We start from the raw sequence: 20,357 nt of genomic DNA, 5'->3' as shown, positions 1-20,357 counted from the left end.
TCGCAGAGTTAATAAATCAAGCCAAGCTCCGAGTAAATCTAAATCCAAACAACATCCCATATATAATTATGCATATCGTATATAATGAGTGAGAATAACCCAAAAGGTAAACAAACAGTTCAAAGAGATTTTTTTTTGTTGGCAGTCTTTCAAAGGCTCACTCGCTCTCTTTTTGCTTGTGTAATATTGTTTTATTCAATTAGGCAAACAACATTTACAAAAACAAATAGGTCTAATATTTACAAGCAAACCAATATATTTGTTGTCATTCAAATGCACACGAGTGGAAAACGGATAGCAAATGAATAGAAATGGGTCGAATAGCTGTCACACTAAACATCAAAGATGAATAGAAGTGGTAAGTAATATTTAAGACAAAAATCTTCGTTGTATAATGCGAATATAATGCGAATATATAATTCAGAAACTAATTTATGTGTATCCTACTGATTGGTTCACATTCCCTACTTTCTAAAACCAATCCCCCATTTTTTGTGGAACGCACACGCACTGCGTAGTTACACAATCGATTTGTAAGAAGTTTAATCAAGGATTGAACAATTGAATCAACTTGATTGACGCAGTTAAAAAAGAACAATAAAGACACGAGAGAAATGAATAAAATGAATAAAATGGGGGACAGTGGGGGTGGAGGCTAATCACATGTTGTGTGAATTAAAGCAAATTGTCAGCATTCATTTGCACCGCATCACTGCATTCGTCATCATGTGCGGGTAAGGGTTACACCGAGAGAAATCACTGCCAATTTTAAAATTTATATTGTCTCTTTTACCACAATACAATGAGTAGTGAGTAATTAAATTCCATTTTAACTATTTTCTCTATTTCATCTAGAATTTGAATCATAATAAATCCCCTGGGCTACGAAATAATCGAAAGTGTATGGGAAACGACACGAGTTTTTAAACCCACAAAAAAGGTGCACAATTAAAAATGAATTTGTACTTTTGGTACACACGCACCTTAATAAAAAAAAATTAAGAACTTATATACTGCTCTTTTTATGAGTATATTTTATTTTTGGGGGGCAGGCGAGTGTGAATCTCGAAAAGGAAGAAGCGAAACAATGCACAAATATTTGCTCATACACGCTTAAATTAAGTAAATACAAATTGGTGCGGGGTACTTACCAGTCGAGCTGAAAAAAAATGGGGGAAACTGTTGGTTTTTTGGGGGGTAGGTGGGGGGTCAGAGGAGCTTCTTCATTAGAGACATTGTTAATTTATTATTCATTGTTGACCCGCACGTGGACTCACGCAACGTCCGTTAAAATAAAATATATATTATGTGGAAAACGCGAATGGAAAAACGCAAATGGAAAAGGCACGAAACGATGTTGTGCGCACGAAGCAAATCGAAAATATCGAATGGGATTATGAATATGGAAATTGAGGGGAAGGAAAATCGATTGCGGGATGCTAATTTGGCACTGTTATCAAATGGAAAATCTGGGCCACTCGCCGGTGACAATTCAATAAATGACGGATTAGAAAACCAAATCGTTGCGAAAAGTGGGGAAAACTTACATAAAGCGCCAGCTGAGGCGCAGAATTCTTTATGCAAATGCCGAGCACACGCACCATCGACCCACCACCACCCACAATTACCGCCCCCCCATTCAAGGCTGTTCAAATATTTGAAATGGAGAGGGGAAATTTGAATTTGGTCGATTAAAAACGGCAGGATTAATACGAAGAATTTCACTTCCTGTTTGGTGGCTTAATTAAATGATAAAATTAACTTGCCCAAAAATGTAATGAGCATATATCCGGCATTGTTCCGCGCCAATTGAAAATCCCGCCCAGTGAAATGGCTCAATTCGGTATTCTTTGGGACCCGTTTGTTGTTCTACGGTTAGTATATATATATATATATTGGAAATCTGACTGACTCACCTTATGACATAGTTAACGCAAACGACGCTCTGCGGCTTTAACTTATCGTAGACGATCGTGGCCTGGCTAAGAATCCAGCAGTAGCCACCGTATTTTCCCAGAAATCTGTAGCGGGAGGTCTCGCCCTGTCCCTTGCTCAGCACTAAAAGATACAGATACGCAGAGATAGATGATTAGATAGAATTAGTAGTGGCAAGTGGATGTAATAGATTGTTTTAAATGTGCTTCAAGTTCTGGTTTAAGTTCGCCCACTGCTCTTGGCAGCGAAATCGGATTACATTCGCCACCACAAAAAAAAACAATAAACAAAATCTTCTGCGGTCTGCCGCTCCGCCCATTGAATCTGTCATAATAATCGAGCCACGAAGCTCTTGAACCAGATACAAACCCGAATCGGTTACAATTTTGGCACATTGCGGATATTTTTAGGGATATTTAGGCAGCCAGGAAGGATATAATCATGGTCACTAGCCTAGCTACACTGTAAAGTATTTGTTCTAAATATCCAATTACCCATTGAAGTTGGGCTTTCGCACTTAAGACTTCGTAATTAAATTGTTTGACATATTAAAATATATCTTTGATATTCAAAATAAAGTGTAAATAACAGTGACATATCTCATTAAGTAGACATTTTTCATTACCGTGTTTTCTGCTGGTTGGCAAATTGTCAAGTCTCAAATTACGGCGCCAAAAGCGCTGGGGCATAAAAATTAAATAATAGCAACTCGCTGTGTGGGGCGTTAAAAAAGAAGGGGGGGGGGGCGTGGCATAAGGGTCTTAGGCATTTTCAGTGGACCAAAAACGTTGCCAAGTAATTTGGCCCAACGAGGACGCCACATAAACCCGATTTTAATTAAAAGCGCCTCGCAAAATAACAGGAATAAAATAAATATATATAAGGGACCAACCGCGCACACACGCGTAGGTAGAGCTTTTATCTGTATTTTTGCGACAGCTCCTTGCCTCGAAATCATTTCAATCAAATTTTTATGGATGCCACTGGCAGCGACAAGAACATTAAATAAATGATGAAAATTCATAGGAATTCGGGCCAGGCGATTGAAATTCATGGATGCTTTTGTAGCACGAGTCCAGCCACCATCGGGATTAGCTTGAGTGCACAGAAGGACACAGGTGCGCAAAACAGGGTCATATCCTGTTTAAGTCGCAGCAATAAAAATAAATTTGCATAAAGAACACCACGAACTAATTGAATCACCAAAGTTCGCAAGTGCCGAGCGACCTTTGCTGCAATTAAACCAAAAATGCGTAATAAGAGTGACTTTAAATCCTGGGAAATCAGGACGAACTTACTATGCGGTCTGAGATAAATCTCTAGCTAAACATGCTTCGTCCCACTCGGATTCGTGCTTTTATTTATTCATTCAGTTAATTCGAAATCAGCAGCAGAAAATTAGTTTTTCTTCTCTTGGCTCCTCTGGCTTAGAACTCAACCCAAACAAAACAAAAAAAAATGAGTAGAAAGTAGCGCGGAAACGGTTGGGGTAATTATGCGGGGTCATTAACAAGACAAGATCTAAGGAGGCCCAGCCACTGGAGCCGCCTTGGAGCCCCCGAAGTCCGCTGACAGCTCAGTGAGATTGATGCGAACAGGACATATGTGGCAACTAGTCCAGTTGAGTCCTTGGCTGGACCAGAAATACACAAAAGTGTCGAACAGAATCGTCAGTGCTGCCCTACTATTTCATATAGAAAGTAGCTAAAATGTAGCACTTTAAAAATTCAAAAAATGTATCTTTTGAAAGAAGATCTTTTTGGAATAGCCCAGTTTCTAACTGCCAAGATAACTATATCTAACCAGAAAGTAGCTAAACCAAGCAGCACCGCCTCAGAGCTCAGACGATTGCCATTTGGCAGTGTTTATGTGGAATTAGCAAAGTGAGCAGACAGAAAAGCAGCAGCAGCAGCAGCAGCGGGAAAAGCAACTGCAGTTGCTGCGAAAGCAGCTGCAGCAGTGAACTTGATTTGCCCTTAGCCAAGGACTTTTCCCAGAGTCCTGCCGGCATTTTGAGCTTGAGCTTGAGACGGAAAATATTAAAATATCTACGCGCGGCAGCAACAGCAAAGATCATTTATCAGCAATTTTTTAGCAGCATTCCTTGGCTGCCATTTGGAGCCATTGCCATTGCTGCCTTCCACAATTTATGAACACGAATGCAATCCGCTTTTCGCATGGCAATGGCCATGGCCATGGCAGTGGAATTGCCAGGACTTCGAGACTGGCGGAGTGGAGTGGAGAAACTGCGGAGAGAAGCTGGCCATTTGTACAAATAATCAAACAGAGAAGTTGGCAAAAGGGATAAAACCAGACTCTATTCGAGTCGAATGCAAGACAAACATCAAAACCGCATTCAAGGTTATGTATCAAGCGGGATGAGCACGGAACTCGAAGGATGCAGGATGCAGGACGCATAGGATGTGAATGTGGGATTCAGGATGCGCACAATGCATGCTCAGACACGCTCGAGTACACGGGCAAATCCTGGCAGCAACACAACAGTAAATCATCATCAACGCAGCGCACGAACCGAGAGTTGCCAAAGGAGCAGGTGCAGCAGGTCCTTAGTAAGGTGAATCCTTGGCTGGGTCAGTTTCAGGCGTGCACTGCGAGGATTACATCAAATGTAATACTATGTAATAGCCCGAATATAGTGAATGATTGGTCATTAAAAAGCTTTTGGTTATTGAACACTTAATAAACATTTGCTGACATATGTAATCTTATACATAATAATGGTTAGCACTTTTAATATTCCCGATTTAAAATTATTCCAGTATTCAGTAATTTCATCCTACACTCTCCAGAGTTCACTGTACCCCATTCGTTTGCTCATCCTGATTGCTGACCAGAGTCCAGGATGCCGAGTTGAGAGCCAGGAATGACGAGGATGGGTCGAAATCACATTGGCACAAGTGGATAAGGAAATAAATGTTTGGCTTTGGCTGCCCAAGGATGTGCGCATAAATCAAGGATTTGTTTGCGGATTGTTTCGACTACTCCGAGGCACAAAGGTAGTTGACTCGGAGCGTCTTCGATTTAGACGTAGCATTGACCTTTTGGCCTTCGCTTAGGGCGGCCACGTGGCGTATGCGTAATCTGTCCTAATTGAATTAAGCCGTGACATAATCCCCAATCCACCAAGCAAGCGGGCTTAAAGTCAATATGTGCTGAGAATCTATGCAAATTTCTTTTGCTATATATTTTTTACTCCAGCTTATTGAAAAGGAGCTGTGGTCTGACTTTCCTGCGTCTTCATAACCCGCCAGTCGTGTGGAAAATTGCATTTTACCACCTTTTCTTTGGCAGCCAAGACAGGACATTACACAGGACCGGAGAAACAGGAGAGGCAGGGAGTGCAAATCCCAGTTAGTAGCCAACGACTTGAAAGGGTTTCGGGCGTAATGTAAACTTACTGCCAAGAATTATAGACTTAAAGCTGGCCATTATAAGTTGGAGTTGCCTGCAGTGCCAATAAATGGGATAATGAGTGTTCCAGGAACCCCATGTTAACCAGAAGCAGGAAGACGAAGTGCACATAGAATAGGCCAAGTTTTGTGGTTGAAGGGGCGAACTATTTCACATATTGGCCAAGGAAAGGACATTCTCTCGATTCTATGGAAGACCGCCCGCAGCGAGGAAATCGACAAGTTTGTCGGGTTCAATGGAGCCCATTAAAAACTACTCAAAATGTCAGCGGGAGTGCAAGCCACATGGGTGATGCGGTAAAGGACGACCACAAAATGTAACAAATTTGCTTAATTTGCCGACCTTAAATATCGTTTCGTGTTTAACTCAAGTCAGTCTGCACAGCACAAAATCAAGATTACTTCAAATAAAATGAATTTACTTGGAAAGTAAGCTCAACGTAGAAAAGAATATTATTTAACGATTTTAAATGGTAAATTGTAAATAAGTAAGAAATCATTGAATTGCTAAGAATCTTTTTCAATCGAAAAAAAAAAACTGTTCTTTTTTCTGTGTGTCAAGGAAAACAAGTTCAAATGAAAAGCGGTGGAAACAAAAAGACCGGAAAAGCGGGGAAGGCAACAACGAAAGTGGAGGAAAAAAGTAATTGAAAACAAAAGTCAAAGAATTTACATATTTATTTGACGCACAGCCTCAGACTTCGACTTTGGCCACAAGTCAATATTTATTTATGCGTGCGGAAAATTTAAATGACTAAAAAGCTGACGAGGCAGAAGGAAACTAGAGTGCAGCGGGCTATGCGATTTGCAGCACCTCTCTTTGTTTTGCATTAATTAGAATTTAACAAAAATAAATGCTGGGTAATTGAAAACTTTCGCCGCCCCCCGCCCGCCCCTCTACCCAGTGAATCACCCCCATTATGCTCATTAATTCCATTCGCGGAGCGAAAATACATATCTCCGCCTTCATGCCGCTCATTTAATTAACTCAATTTGAGCGGAAGGAAAGTCATCATCAAGACATCAAGAGGAAGGAAGAAACTGGGATTGGGAACTGCCTCCAGGTGCTCTGAATTTGGTACCCCGTAACTGAGTTTGGAGGGAAACCCCGTTTTTCTCATTTTCCCTTAGACTGTTCAAACAATTAAGTGCTGATGGCTGGTAATTTTTTTCCCAGTTTCCTCGCTGAGGAGCAGCTGCAACTTTATTAAGCAAAATTTAATGGCGGTTGCCGTGCTCTGCCCCCCCTTAAACTATTTTTCCCCCTCGCATCCTGTCGTTTTTCATTAGCGCCGCCAACTGACTTGCAACAATTGTTGCACAAACAACAAGCTCACGAAACTTTGGCTGCAATATTTTCCGTAGGAGAAGCTTCCTTTTTGTTTTTTTTTGCCGCTTCATGTTGAGCAATTAGTTTGACTGGACTTTTCCGGGCACGCTGCTGCTGTGTCCATTTGCCAAACGTCTAATTGGACTTGCTAAAGATTTCTACAGAGATTTGGGGCAAGTTTTTTCATTTGCCGGCACTCCCAGTTGAACGCTTTTTTCCCGGCTAATAATTCAGTGAGAGAATGCTGGCTGCCAAAGCCCCCTATTCTTTCGTTCTTGCTCAAATCTTCTTCTCTACTTCATTTTGTTTGGCTTTATTAATAATTTAGGTAGAGAAAAGGCTTTCATTCATAATGGAATTACTTTCGGCATTGGTCAGGCAGGCAACCAATCAATAATGAAGGGTCCCAAATCCTTTCAAACAGCATTCGGTCAATGAACAGAGTTTGGGACTTTAGCTGGACTTGTGACGAAATTAATATACCTTTATTATATTTATGTATCTTTATAAATAACAAATATCGGGGTAGGGAACTGCCAGAAAGCTGAAAAGTATGCAATACCCTTGAGGTAAAGTGCTGAGGCCCATAAAAAAACTCGCGGTTAGAACACAAAATTTTATGATGCATCCAAATGTCAGCGAACGAGAGAGACGGAACGATCCACACGGAAAGGGACAGAGCACCCGAGTGTTGCTTAAATGTCAATCTATCTGTCTGACTGTCAATTTCAGCAATTGCAGCGGCGACGTCGGCAGAGGCTAAATGCGTTGAAGGAAAATTTCATTTGCAGATATCGTGCTGTCATTTAATAAACGAAATGTGAGACGGGGATGTGCGAAAGAGACGGCAGGGTGGGGGCAGAAAGAGACGGACGGACAGACGGACAAACGCAGCGATGCAGTAACAGATATTGGCAACACTTTTCCCACAGACATTGAAAAGAGTGAGAGAGACGGGGAGTGTAAAAGGGAAAGAGAGAGGGAGAGGGAGAGTACACACACATGTAAAGGAAATGCGGCAGACTGGAGAAAAAACCGAATGCTGAGCGACAGGCGGAGAAAAGGGAGGTTGGAAAAGGGGGTCTGGATTGAACGGGAAGGAAATTTCTCAGCGGGACATCGCGTAGGTGAATGCACCCATTGTATAAAACCAGCGCAAGGCAGACAACTTTCACAGATATGCGGGTACACTTCGAAAAAACAAGTGAGAACGCCTGATGTCGAGTGTCGCGACTATCAGATACCCGGTACTCAGATAATAAAGTTCTTAATGGATAGAGATATTTCGCACTTGGTCTTGCTCTCAAAAGGAAATTACTGTGGGAATATATTAATAGTTTTTCGCAGTGTACGTGTGCATTTCAGATTGGTTTTCTGTGTGTGCGTTCGCGGGTGAGTTTTGTGTAAATCCCGCTCGTCGCCAACTAAATGCCAATTTCAGAAAATGACGCGGAAAAAAGGAAGGCACACAGTGTAGCTGACACGCAATGCTTAATACAGAGGGGGGGGGGGGGAATGGGCTCTGGAAAGGTGGACTCAAGGCGCGGAGGAGCATGACCAAAACCTGAGGCGGCCTCCCTCATCCGCCCCAGCCAACAAATATAAATAATTGACAATGACAGAGCGCACCAAAAGACCAGCGCCAGGAACAACAAATTTAAAATCATTCTCGTGTCGAGCGACAGGCCAGAAATCAACGAGGGGCACAAGGTGTGCGAGTCACCATCAATCTGTCAAATATTTCCACGCCAAAAGTCAAAACTCCTTACGAAAATAGAGCTCGTCATTTTCACTTAGGCGAGGGGAAAATGATGTCGGAAAAATATTGACACACAGTAATGATGCCAAATTAGTTTGACAAATGCATCCAAGTTATAGATATAGTAGAGCATAAATTAATATAAATAAAGTTATAAATGTAAACTTTTATTTTCTTTTTACAACTTTAGGTATAAATAGGCTTAGTTTAGTCTGAATATATAAAGTGTAACAACATCCTTCAGGATTCCCAGAAAAGCAGGAAATGAAATTGATATTGATGGAAACAAACGCGGACTTTGGCATAATTTCAACATGCTGACCTGTCAACGCTGCGAATGGCCGATGGCAATGGGCCAAGAACAGTGTTCAACACTTCATTAGAGCCATCATGGAGTGAAGAAGGCCCAGGTCACGACGGGCAGGGAATCCTTCGCCAAGGACCGCAAATATTTTGCCAGTTTACACGACTTATTTAGCAGCAGCGGATCAAAGGGGGTTCCCAAGTCACAAGCGCCTTTTGATTGATTGCGCAGAGCCCCGGGGAACAGAAACGCAGACAAAGTCCAAAAGCCCAAGTCAAAAGGTTTTTTGTTAAGCAAATTGTGGCTGGCATTGTGAAAGGTTTCTTAAGCAGTTTGGGCAAAGGCCTGACATTTTGTTTTCGATTGTGAGGGGATTTGTAAGGGGATTTGCAGAGGCAGCAAATGAAGTGGGTCGCAAGTGGGTAAATATTAGAAATAGTAACCCTTAAAAATGGGCATATATAATAAATACTTTTGAAATAAACTATTCAAATGTTTGTCAAATGCACTTTCCAATTAAGTTCTTTCTTCTTCTTAAAGATCCCACTGTACCAGCAGCCAAAAAGCGTTGCATACTTTCAGGCTCATCACTTCTTTATCGATAAGAATTTTGCATGCAATTTCTGCGCTGTTTTTCTTGCTTTTTTCCCGCTTGCCTAAGCACATTTATTCGTTTTGTCTGACAACCTTTCCGAAAATGAAGGCCGAGGGGCTGAAGCAGAGAATTGGGAACGACTATCATCAGCACCCCCCCCACCCACACACAAGCAAACCTCAATGCAACTAAAAAAAAAACGAAGAGGAAAATTGGCAAAAGGAAAATCTGCGCCCGGCAGCCAAAAACATAAAACTTTGCACATTCATTGGGTTCGCTACTTTTTCCTTTAGATTTTTTGTTTTCAGTTCTCCTTTGCTGCTGCGACAATTTTCCAGCAGTGGGAAAATTGTGCGCTTTCTTAATTTAATGAAAATTTTCCACTTGGTCGATTGACATTTTGTGTTCTTTGTCGTTTTACTTTTACCTCCGCCCGCGAAAATCGTGTGGTGGGTGCAAGCAAAGTTTCCTCTGAGGTTTGGCAAATAAACACACAAATTTACTTAGCTTTCTGGGTGGGAAAAACGAGGAAAATGGGCGGGAAATGGCGAAAAGTCGCTGCACACTCTGCGGCGGCTGGCGCACAACTTTTATCATTTTGCCTTTGTTTGGAGCGTGTAATCAAATGCATATTTGCATGCCACCCACCTACGCAAAACCCTTAAGCTTTGCCTTCGCCTTTTGTATAATTTTCTGCAAGACTTGCGAAAATCTTGCAAAGGCGGCAAAACTTTGCTACCCACCCAAGAGCACAAAAGTATGCAACCCAAAGTCGCCGATAAAGAGGACATACAGTGCACAATGTCCTGGAGGTTACACGAATTTATCACCATCAGCAGTCAAAGTATATTTCACATTTTTATATTAAAAGTGAAAATATACTAAACGAACAATTGAAACAGCAAAACAATCGATAGTACATCGATATTTTCGATAGTAAGTTAGCTTGATTTATCATAACTCAAAATCATTTTGGAATGCATTCAAATATTGAAACTCTATCATTTGCACCAGTGTGCATGGCCGAAGGGGAAAGATGTGCGAGTGGGCGGGATGCCAAAGCGATTGAAGCGACTATAAACTCAATTAGCCAGCCCCCGGACTCCGAATGGCGGCCATAAAAGCGTTGAAGGAATCGAAATGAACTTGGCCAAATGTCATTAGCGCGGGCAGGCACATTAAATGTTATTAACGCATTCGCTTTTGTTGCACCAGCAGCAGTGCAGTTCGATGGAATAGTTATCTAATTTGATATGCCGGGCGAAAGGGGAGGGCAGGGTATAAATGCGAGGGGCTTGCTGCCATTCAATTGTTGCCTCAATTGTTCGGAAAAAGGGGAAGTTAACTCCCCAGCATTGTAACGTGACAATGGACGCCAACACGTAGCGGAAAATTGTGCAAAAGGATCTGCAACTTTAAGGCGTGAGATCCCGCCAGCTAAACTGCAAAACTGCCTGAAGGTACGAAAAGTGCAGCATTTACATTCATCATCATAAGTCACTGCCCGGACACAAATGAAATGAAATATCTGCAGAGGTGCCCGGATGGTCCAGGATATATTTCGGTGAATGGGTGTGGGCGGCATCCCCAAATAGAGCCATTCAGCTAAGCCAGCAACACAACACAAAGTGCATCCGCCGGGAGTCGGGATCGGGCAGAGCAGGAATTCTCACTTCCCCCCCAAAACTAATGGCATCCTCCGCAGGACTCACAGGACTCCGCAGGATTCCGCAGCAGTCGCTGGATGCAGCGCGGCACTCACGTAGAGGAGTTGCAGCTCCGGCATATTTAATAAACTCTCGCAAATTAAGCGGCGCGGGATGGAGGATGCCATAAATCAACAGGTAAGAGGAGCGTGCGTCCACCTGGGAGGCAACGCCACCATCGCAGTTCATTAACATTAGTCGAGGCATAAGGGTCCAAGGACCCGGGCAGATAATTTGGCCAGAAAGGAACCTTAACCAGCGCCATTTAACCGACGCTTGGATATAAATACGCTAATGGTTTTAGGTTTCATCAGTTGCCAAACATTAATTATGGAATGTATTTGGAATGAATTTACTCAAAAATTATTACCAAAGTCTAAGATTACACTTGGAAAGTCTTAAAGCCCCTTTGTTGCGACCTTAAGCCTATGTAATAAAGAGATGATGGACTTCCGAGCTGAGCTGTGACCCACCTGTTGGCAAATTGATGGACGAAAAGTGGAAAAAGTTCAGCTGGAAAAGTAATTTAGTTGGCAGCGCGCACAGGAAGCAGTCAGTTCCTGTTGCAGCCAAGTCAGTCAGCCACATCCGGCGCAACTTAAAGCCGCATTTCCGCTCATGCAATTTTAATTTGTCAAATGCAAGCGACGCGCTGAGGACGCTAAAATTAACTGGAAAATTTTACAATCCTTGCGAGGCGAGGCAAGGCGACGCAGGATTACAGAGCAGGACATGGCAGCATGAGTCGCTGCCGTAGCTGCCGAAATGAGGATGCCGACGAGCCACTCGAATTGGACCATTAGTTTCGACGGCATTAGTTTGGCGCTTTCATGGCCCAGACGATGCAGACGAATAAATAAGAGACGAGCAGCGGGACGCTGATGGAGACGAAGTTGGGAATAGATGTGGATTATCCAGGAGTGGGGAACGAAGTTCCGTGGTTCCCCCGCCCAGGGGCCGAGTGGACCGAGGCGGACCAGCGAGGATCCCCTGGCGAAATTATGCATGTAATAAAATGCGGCTGCCTCGACGGCAGCTGCAACAACCCGTGCCCAGCCACGCCCCGACGCCCACTTATGCCGCGAGCCAAATTTAAGTGCATTAACATAAAGCGGTCGAGCCACAGTGGGATAAACGCTTTCGAAAACATATAAAATACAAATATTCAAATGGCTTCATAAGATTCCAAAATTATCTACAAAAGTGTTTTAAAGTATGCAACAATTTGGAGTTCAAATGCCCCACAGACCCATTCCGATGGAACATTTTCCCAGACCACTGTGCACTGTTAGCCCCAACAAGATAAATAAACTTTTGTGTGAAACCGTTTTGGAGCAGGGCATGGTTTCCACTCCCCCCGAAAACGGAGAATTCGGCTGCTCTGATGAGTGCAACGACTTGGCAGCAGCGCTAAGCGTCAGCATCATCGACACTTTTGGCAGGAAGCATTCGCGGGGCTCAGACGTATAGTTTATATAGCGCCGACGACTACGGGACATGGCCAGGAAGCTCGTCTGGCTGGGAGTCTCCGGAGTGTGTGAGACATTAACAGACTCGTAAACTGGCAGTTGCTTGTTATGTTGATTACACAACTCGTGCGGGCGTGGGAGCAAATGAAAATAAAGTTCCCTAGCCCGACTTGCACTTGAAATCCACGCAGTCAAGTCTGAGTAAAGGTATTACACTCAACTTGAATACAATAATTCCTTGCTTCGTTTTCAGCCAACGGTCTATAGAACTTTGAGTCTTAATGATTCCTCTTCTTCTGTATCTTGGGCTACACGTTTGCAGCGGTTTAAAGTCACCTCGCGTAGGCCATCACCGAAAAGTATGCAACACTTGGTGCCACGCCCCATTGGTACGTGCCTGGCCAGGATCACACGCCCTTTCAACCCACAACACTCGCGCCAGCACAACTGTCAGCTGCCCTCTCGGAAAAGCTGGGAAGGAAACAGAAACTAAAAAAAGGAAACTTAAACAGAAACAAACAGCGGGAAACTAGCAACTGGCTTGTGGCAAGAGTTGAAAGTTGAATGTCTGGCAAATGCCGCGGCAATGCCCCCAGAATGCAGCGCCAGTGGAAAATGCATTTTCCGAAGGGGAACTTTTCACACGCAGCGCCAAATCTGCCAAAGCCACTTTTCGGTATTGTTTTTTGTTGCTTTCCAAAATTTATTGCAACACTCGCTGGAGGAGCTGCTATACTTCACCCGCACTTCCATCTCCATCTCCATCTCCAACTCCACCTTCATCCCTAAAAATCCAAAGCGATGCTGGCTTTATCTCTTCGCTGTCTGTCTGTCAGAGGATATTTATCTGGCACGTTAAGTTTACTTTTGCCCCCTTCGATCCACTGCCACTTTCCTCGAACATTTCCCTCGCTTTCCACCCGCTCGTTTCATAATTTTTCGCCTCGCGGCCAAATTGTCGTCTTTATTTGCAGCATGGAAATGCTCGAGCGCAATTTCCCATTTCCATTTCCATTCCACTACACACACACACACACACACACATCCGAACGGCAAACACTGCCCGATGCGAGATTTTCCCGCATGACATTTGCGATTTTCCGCACATTTTGTACTTTATTGAACTGTTTGTCACATGACGTTTAGTATTTTGCGAGCTGCGCCAGCTGCATGCGAACACAACCCACATGCACAGCATGAAAGCGGGAGGAATCGGCTAGGATTGGGGAGAAGTACTCCTCCAACTTGAAATCGGATGAAACTTAAGGGAGCCTAAAAGTAACGAAGGTACTTGATACTTCCCCTAAAGGTGTCTAAGAGTATGCAACAGTTATTTGACATTCATTTTCCGATTGATACGTAAGTGCATTTTATAGCAGACCATCCTTTGGTAATTCCACTGTACCTTCCATCACCATCATCATGCTCGAATTTTAAGGGAATAAAAGGGGAGGATGGTTGAAGCTTTTAAGGATGCACTGCACCAGCTGACCCCCTTATTACAAAGCCATGTAAACTTGATGAAAATCAAATGGAAATAAAAACGGACAGCACTCATAAACAATAATATTGCGGGCAAGCTTTCGCGAACGGAAACTTTTTGGAAAAGCGGGAAAAAGGAAACTTCCATCAGAGCGGCGAAAGCAACTTAATAAAAACAAAAATGTATGAAATACTTTTACGACTTTCGAAGACATTTTTACAACTTGCTGGCAAGTTTTGCTAACGATATGCGAGATGCACACAGAACTCGGGATCGCCAGCTGCATCCTAGGACTCGAGCGTCCTGGTCAAATGGATACGTCGCATCATAAAACCGAAAGTCATTTCGCGCAGAACGTGTCTACACGAAAACCAGGAGCGGGCGAATGTCCGGCCAAGAAGCCAAAGTCATCGCAGCCAATAATAATTCCAATTGTAGTGCAGTGACAATTTTCTGTTCCTTGGCTGCAAGGATGCGCTCTTTTGGGCACTTTTGGGTACATTGTACCCCGAACAATGGTCAGCAGAAGACTTTTTATTGCCCAGCGTTGGCATTTTAAGTGCAGCCAGCCAAGGAGCACCATCGTAGCTCCATCGCCGCTCCATCGGCAGTGGCAACATTATTTGGCCAATGTAGACGACATGACGCGGCCATTAAGAGCAACAAATAAGCAAACAATAACAAGAAGCCGCACCCGATGAGCTGGGGAGAAATTAAGAAAAAATGCTTGCAGCAAACACTTTCCCACTCACACTCTGCAATCGAAGATGTGGGACTTCATTGCACGGAAAGAAATAAGAGGTCATTTAATATCGAATTGACTCCTCTCTCTCTCTCTCGCATGACATTCATAAATTACAAAGAAATTACAAAGAAACTTACTTCAAAGTTGCTAGTTATCTAGCCAATATATATCACTATTTTCGTATTGTTAAGTGCCACTGGCATAATTCCTTAGCAAATAAATATAAATTCTTTTTTGTATAGAGAAAAGTGAAGATACAAAAAATATTTGCTCTCTATGGTCAGGCCATTTATCTATCGATCTGTTTGGATATTTCGACGCGGTAACGATACTTTGGCTTATGAAAATTGATTGCAAATGAGCTGGTGGCTTTGGCGCGTCTTCCATTTCTAAGCAAGATGGGTGGGAATATTTCTCTTGTGGCATTGCTGATAGTGAAGCAATAAGACGTAGCTGGATTATACAGATTTACTAGCTCAGGCATACGATATGAAATGGCGAATAAATAAACAAAAAAACAAAATCTAACATAATTGAATCAGCAAAAAACTCGTTGAAATGAAGAGATAGAGGAGATATGAAAGTGCAGATAGCGATAGATACAGAGATTTCAGCTGTCTCGCTGCCTGACCAATTCGTTTACTTTCGCAAAAGCTAATTAGCAACTAAAGTGAAATTAAAGCAGAGCCAAGTCAAGCCAACGACTAATGGTCTTTGTGTTGCAAAAAAGTGGAAAAGGGGCAGACAAGAGGAAGGTGCTACAACTAATTAAATGCAATAAGCTATGGCAACTGCTGGACGTGAACAGGAACTGCTTGGGATTCTAGGAGTCAGGATGCGGAGCAGAGCACAGGACAGGTAACGCCGCCGGACGAGTGACAACTTTGTTTTGATGTGCCGGACTCTTCCGGCTTCCTTCCTGTCCTCCGCGTCCATTGCAACCCACCAACTAACGACGAACGCGTTTTAATTTGCACATTAAAGTAATTAGTTTAGCATTAGTTAGCTGTAGTTTGTTTTAATGAGTCGCGAGTTTTCGGAGTTGGACGATGCCACTTACCGCTCTTGAAGGTGGCCATCAGGCGTTCGGAATCTGCTCCATGCTGGCACGAAAACAAAGAGGTGTCAAGTAGATCCTTGGGCGAATATCCCAGTAAGTCATGCATCCTGAAATCAAAGCAGGGAACAAATGAGAATTAATGTTACTATCCTCTAGACGGGTTCCCATTTTGATGCTTTTCTAGGCTGCTTAATATGTTTACGTAATCTATTAATTTGTGCTTGTTCATTATGAGTAAGTAAATGATAGTTAAGTGCCACTTTTGGCAGAGCAATTAGTCAATCCCTCAAAAAGAAACCTAAGCAGTTATGGTTTTTAAAATGGGATTTGCGTCTTTAATTCTGTATGTATCTCACTTGTCATCCACATAGGTGAAACGCATATCCAGGGAGTGTTTGGTAAGGAAGGTGCTAGTTCCCAACGGAATCTCAATGTTCGAAGGATGCGGAATTGGTCGGCCAATGGCCATCAGCAGACGTTCGCCCTTTGCATTGACCACCAAGTGTCCCGTGATGTGAATGACCTGAAAACCCCAATAAGGCATGGGTTAGTTGGTGCTATGGTGTCTCAAACTCATTTAGCTCACCTTATACGAAGCGCTCTTGATGTTGATGCTTCGTCCACGACTGGTCAAGGTGCACTTCAAGCGCACAAACAGATCCCGGTGATGGGTGCTCACTCCAGAGTTCTGCTGCGGCTCATCCTTGACCTTCTGGGCAAGTTCACGCTTTAGGCTGAGAGCCTCCTTGATCTCGGCGTGATCGCACTGGTGCGAGTACTCCCAGATCTGTTGGCCAAGTGTGTCAATCTGCGCAAAGTTGAGAGCAAGTTAGAATCTTCTTCAATGAAGTATTTGGATACATTTACCTTGGTGATGCCCAGATACTCGACTACGTTTTCGGACACGTAGGTGATGTCTCCCTCGTGGGACAAGACCAACAGGAATCCGTCCATGGTCTGTTTGAGGAGCTCTCTGGCCTCAGCTCCGTTGAGCCAATCCTCAGTGCCCACTTCCAGCTTGGGCTTGACTTCCTGCTGATCCTCTGCAGTTTCAATGTCCTGCTTGATGTCATCATTGCAGTCGCGCAAGCTGGGCACTGAAATAAGTAATATATTAGATGGTGCTAACAAAGATTTCACATCCTAAGGGAAACTCACCGAACTGCAGCATTTCGCGAATCTTGAGGAAAGCGATGGTGATCCTCATCACGGAGGCCTTGTCCAGTTGGTTGACATCGTCGGTTTTCAATGGCAAAGCAGCCGAGAGTTCCATGAATATCTCTGTCTCCTTGGAGCGACGACATCTAGCCGCATCGCGAGACTTTTCCTTGCGTTTTTCATTGTTCCTGCAAAGATCGATCGGATGGAAAATTAGCATAAGCTCAAAACGAGCACGTACGCCAATGATCAGTGGGAAAAGGGGGGATCTAGCACGGGGGAGGCTGCCTGAAATATGCGTGCATTTGCATGGCTGCACTTTTATACCCGTTTGATTGCTTCTGATTCAATTCACGCGGCCAGAGCTCGCAATTTTTCAATTAAGCAAAACGCTTGTAATTTTCGCGTTTGTTGCCAGGTCGAGCGAAAAAACAAAAGTCGATCGACACGGCGCCAAAGTTCTCGGCAGCTATTCCTAGCCGTCTTTTCGAAAAACACTAACTAATAACAAATAAATAAATAAAGATGAAGATCAAAGTAAATGCTGGTAATCAAAATACTACTGCAGAACAATAAATTATATTCAATTCTAATAAAGCCTCATATCTGAAAAGAATCTCAATGTCGCGACTTTGTAAAAGTATTTTTCTTTTCAACGATGCTGATAAGGAATTTCTACGCATTCCTCATCTACAGAGTCTTAAAAAACATTCGAAATAAATCCAATATTGCCTAGAGGATCCTGACATACAGAGACGACCTCCCTTGGGATGGATACCTGTGCATTCCGAGCTGGCAGAAGAGCCCGGGGACTTAGATAGTTTATAACGTCTGTTTCGGATTCCGAGAATAGCCGGCAGTCACACGTTCCACTGATAAAAAGTGGCTAAGTTGCCTTGGCACCAATTTTCGTGGTGGTGGTCTTTTGGAATATTTCGCCAGGGGATTGACAAAACACCGATGATTTGGCAATTAGCGACTCTGCAGAGTTAGTTGTCTTCGCTGGATGAGTAAGTCCCATTTAAACCCTGGGTATCGACTCGTCTACATTGGCGACGTGTTTTAATCGGCAACCAAGCAGGCAAATCGATCGTACACACTTGTAGGACGACAGAGCACTGACCTCACACACACGACTGACACTATCTTTATGCCAATACGAGTATATTGCGGGAAATTCTAAGAAAAGACGGATGGCCCTCCCGCGGGACTGCGGAAAAACTGTAGTCTGCCAAGAAAATCTCTTGAGTAGCCGCATGCAAGAACATAACTCGTGGCTCTTAATATTTTCTTTATTATCGATATAGTGGGCGAACTTGTATAATCCACGGGTGACGCCCATTTCAGCACGTATGTACATTTATTTCCTGGCATTTTGTTCAAAATTTGCCAACGCTGCTTTATTGATCCGCTGGGATGAAAAAAGACCTGAACACGTCAGGTGGTTCACTTGGGAAAATCTGCCCGGTAACAACGCGAAAATATCAAACTTTTTTGTTAACAAACCCTAAGTACCGCCTGTCAACGGAGGAGTCGCAATCATCAAAAGTCCATCATATCAGCCGACAAAGTCACAGTACAATATGATCTATTGTCAGTCTGCCGCCTGTCTAATAATGGCTTAAGTATCTATTAAAAACAGTATTCCCGTTTTCTTTTACTGTAAGTAAATAAATTGAATAAATCGAAGCAAACTACTTAGTTGTTGAACATAATCTTCTATTATGACATATTTAAATATGAGATAGGACCCCACTAATCGATCGATTGTAAACAGAGGAAATCTTAACATAAACAAATGCTAAACTTGACTTTGCACTCGAAAGAATTTCTATTATTAAAAGAGTATTCTGAACGCCCAGATAAAACGTTGATTAGGAAACTCTGTGAAAGTGAAGAAACAATGCATTCAAATAAATCAAAAATAAATAAAACAGAAACCAGTTTAGATAAGAGGGCTTTTCATTGTCAATCAACCAACTGATGGATGGAAACCAAAGTTTGAAGCGAAACTCGAATGGCTGCTCAAATAATTATTATATAGTATTATATTACTTCGCCAGCAAAGTGAATACTAATATAGGCGTAGACCCGTGGATTTCTATATATATTATATATGCATTAATAAACACAAATCCGATAGTTGCTAGCTCGTGGCCCATAGAAAGCGGCGGAGAGTGACTTTGAATTGCATGCTAATGGCCTGCTTAAATGGTGGGATATTCGCCGGGGGGGTGGGGTTTTGGTTTGGGAGGTATGCACATACATATATATATTTTCGATCGGCCCCATTGTCTGTTCATTAGAACAGAGGCAAGTACGGCATGTTAAATATTCTGCCTGCGCCAGCAGAATTGCCTTGTTATTGCCGCTGGTGCTGCTGCTGTTGTTGTTGCTAAGTATTTCCGCTCCAAAGCAGCTCAAAACACTGAACAAAATTAAGCTATAATATTGAAAGCACACCTTAATATGTGTACTACCCTTCCGTATGATGATTATAATGATGTAGTATGCTGATCTTAAGATACCATTTTCCGCACTTTGTGTATGAAATGAGTTTGAATATGCAAACACCACGATCGCCGCACGTGGCCATCTAAGTCCTGCTGGCTTATCCGACAACACCTTAGGATACTGACCCGCTGTTGTTTGAGTTTGAATTGCGAGCATTGCGAAATGTTGGCCAAGCTACCTCCAAGTGCGCCGTATCTCCGGGCGAGATATCAGCGAAAACACATAAAATACGACTCGAAGTGCTAATGCCAAGTTCATGGGACAGTAAATCGAGGCGCAACAGCGGGTCAGGGATGTTTGGTCTCTTCTTGGGAGCACCATATTGTGGGTGGAGTTCTTCGGGCAGCGCCGTCCTGCAATTGCGTCAGTTTGGTTTCGGCTCATTAGCATGGAGATGGGCCAGCCGAATTTGGCTTAAACGTGTGCAAAACGTAAATAAACCAAATCCGACTACCATTACGAAAACATTTGCTTGCTGCGCACGTTGCATGCAAAGTTTTCAAGGAGGTGAAGTCCAGGGAAAGGGGCTGTAATCTGCGTCAATCGCCAGATAATCGTATACATCAACCAGATGGATTGTGAAACCTTCAGCAGACCCCTAACGATAACTCCTTGGGAAATACCCCACATAAAATCATCGGCGGCAGATAACAATTACACAACAGCACAACTGACAAGCAATTTACTATTTCCACGCAACAATCGAAGTGAGAGAAAAAGTCTTTTCCAGCCCACAATCTTATAAACGGTACCTCTCTTGGGAATAACCCACCGAACCTTGACTCATACGACACCTCTCTCGCGCCATAGTTCCGTCCCCCTCGCCCTATCTTTTGCTGCGTATCTAAATATTATTATAAAAGCGATT

At 43.1% G+C, this 20,357-nt stretch overlaps 1 protein-coding gene across 3 annotated transcripts in view, besides 1 other annotated feature; it reads right to left on the bottom strand.

Annotated features, from left to right (window-relative positions):
• Positions 1-20,357, bottom strand: part of sima (similar) — a 63,488-nt gene that overhangs the window by 37,561 nt on the left and 5,570 nt on the right. For all 3 annotated transcript variants that reach the window (NM_079845.4, NM_001144657.3, NM_001300670.1), the window contains exons 2-7: positions 16,976-17,163; positions 16,685-16,914; positions 16,404-16,625; positions 16,174-16,340; positions 15,818-15,924; positions 1,917-2,058 (exon numbers count right to left, since the gene is read on the bottom strand). In NM_079845.4, the coding sequence (NP_524584.2) occupies positions 1,917-2,058; positions 15,818-15,924; positions 16,174-16,340; positions 16,404-16,625; positions 16,685-16,914; positions 16,976-17,163 (1,056 nt within the window). The remainder of the gene's footprint in view (positions 1-1,916; positions 2,059-15,817; positions 15,925-16,173; positions 16,341-16,403; positions 16,626-16,684; positions 16,915-16,975; positions 17,164-20,357) is intronic.
• Positions 7,899-7,956: a mobile genetic element.

This window comes from Drosophila melanogaster, chromosome 3R, assembly GCF_000001215.4.
Source record: "Drosophila melanogaster chromosome 3R".
Lineage (NCBI taxonomy): Eukaryota > Metazoa > Arthropoda > Insecta > Diptera > Drosophilidae > Drosophila > Drosophila melanogaster.
This window is presented reverse-complemented; position numbering and strand designations above follow the sequence as displayed.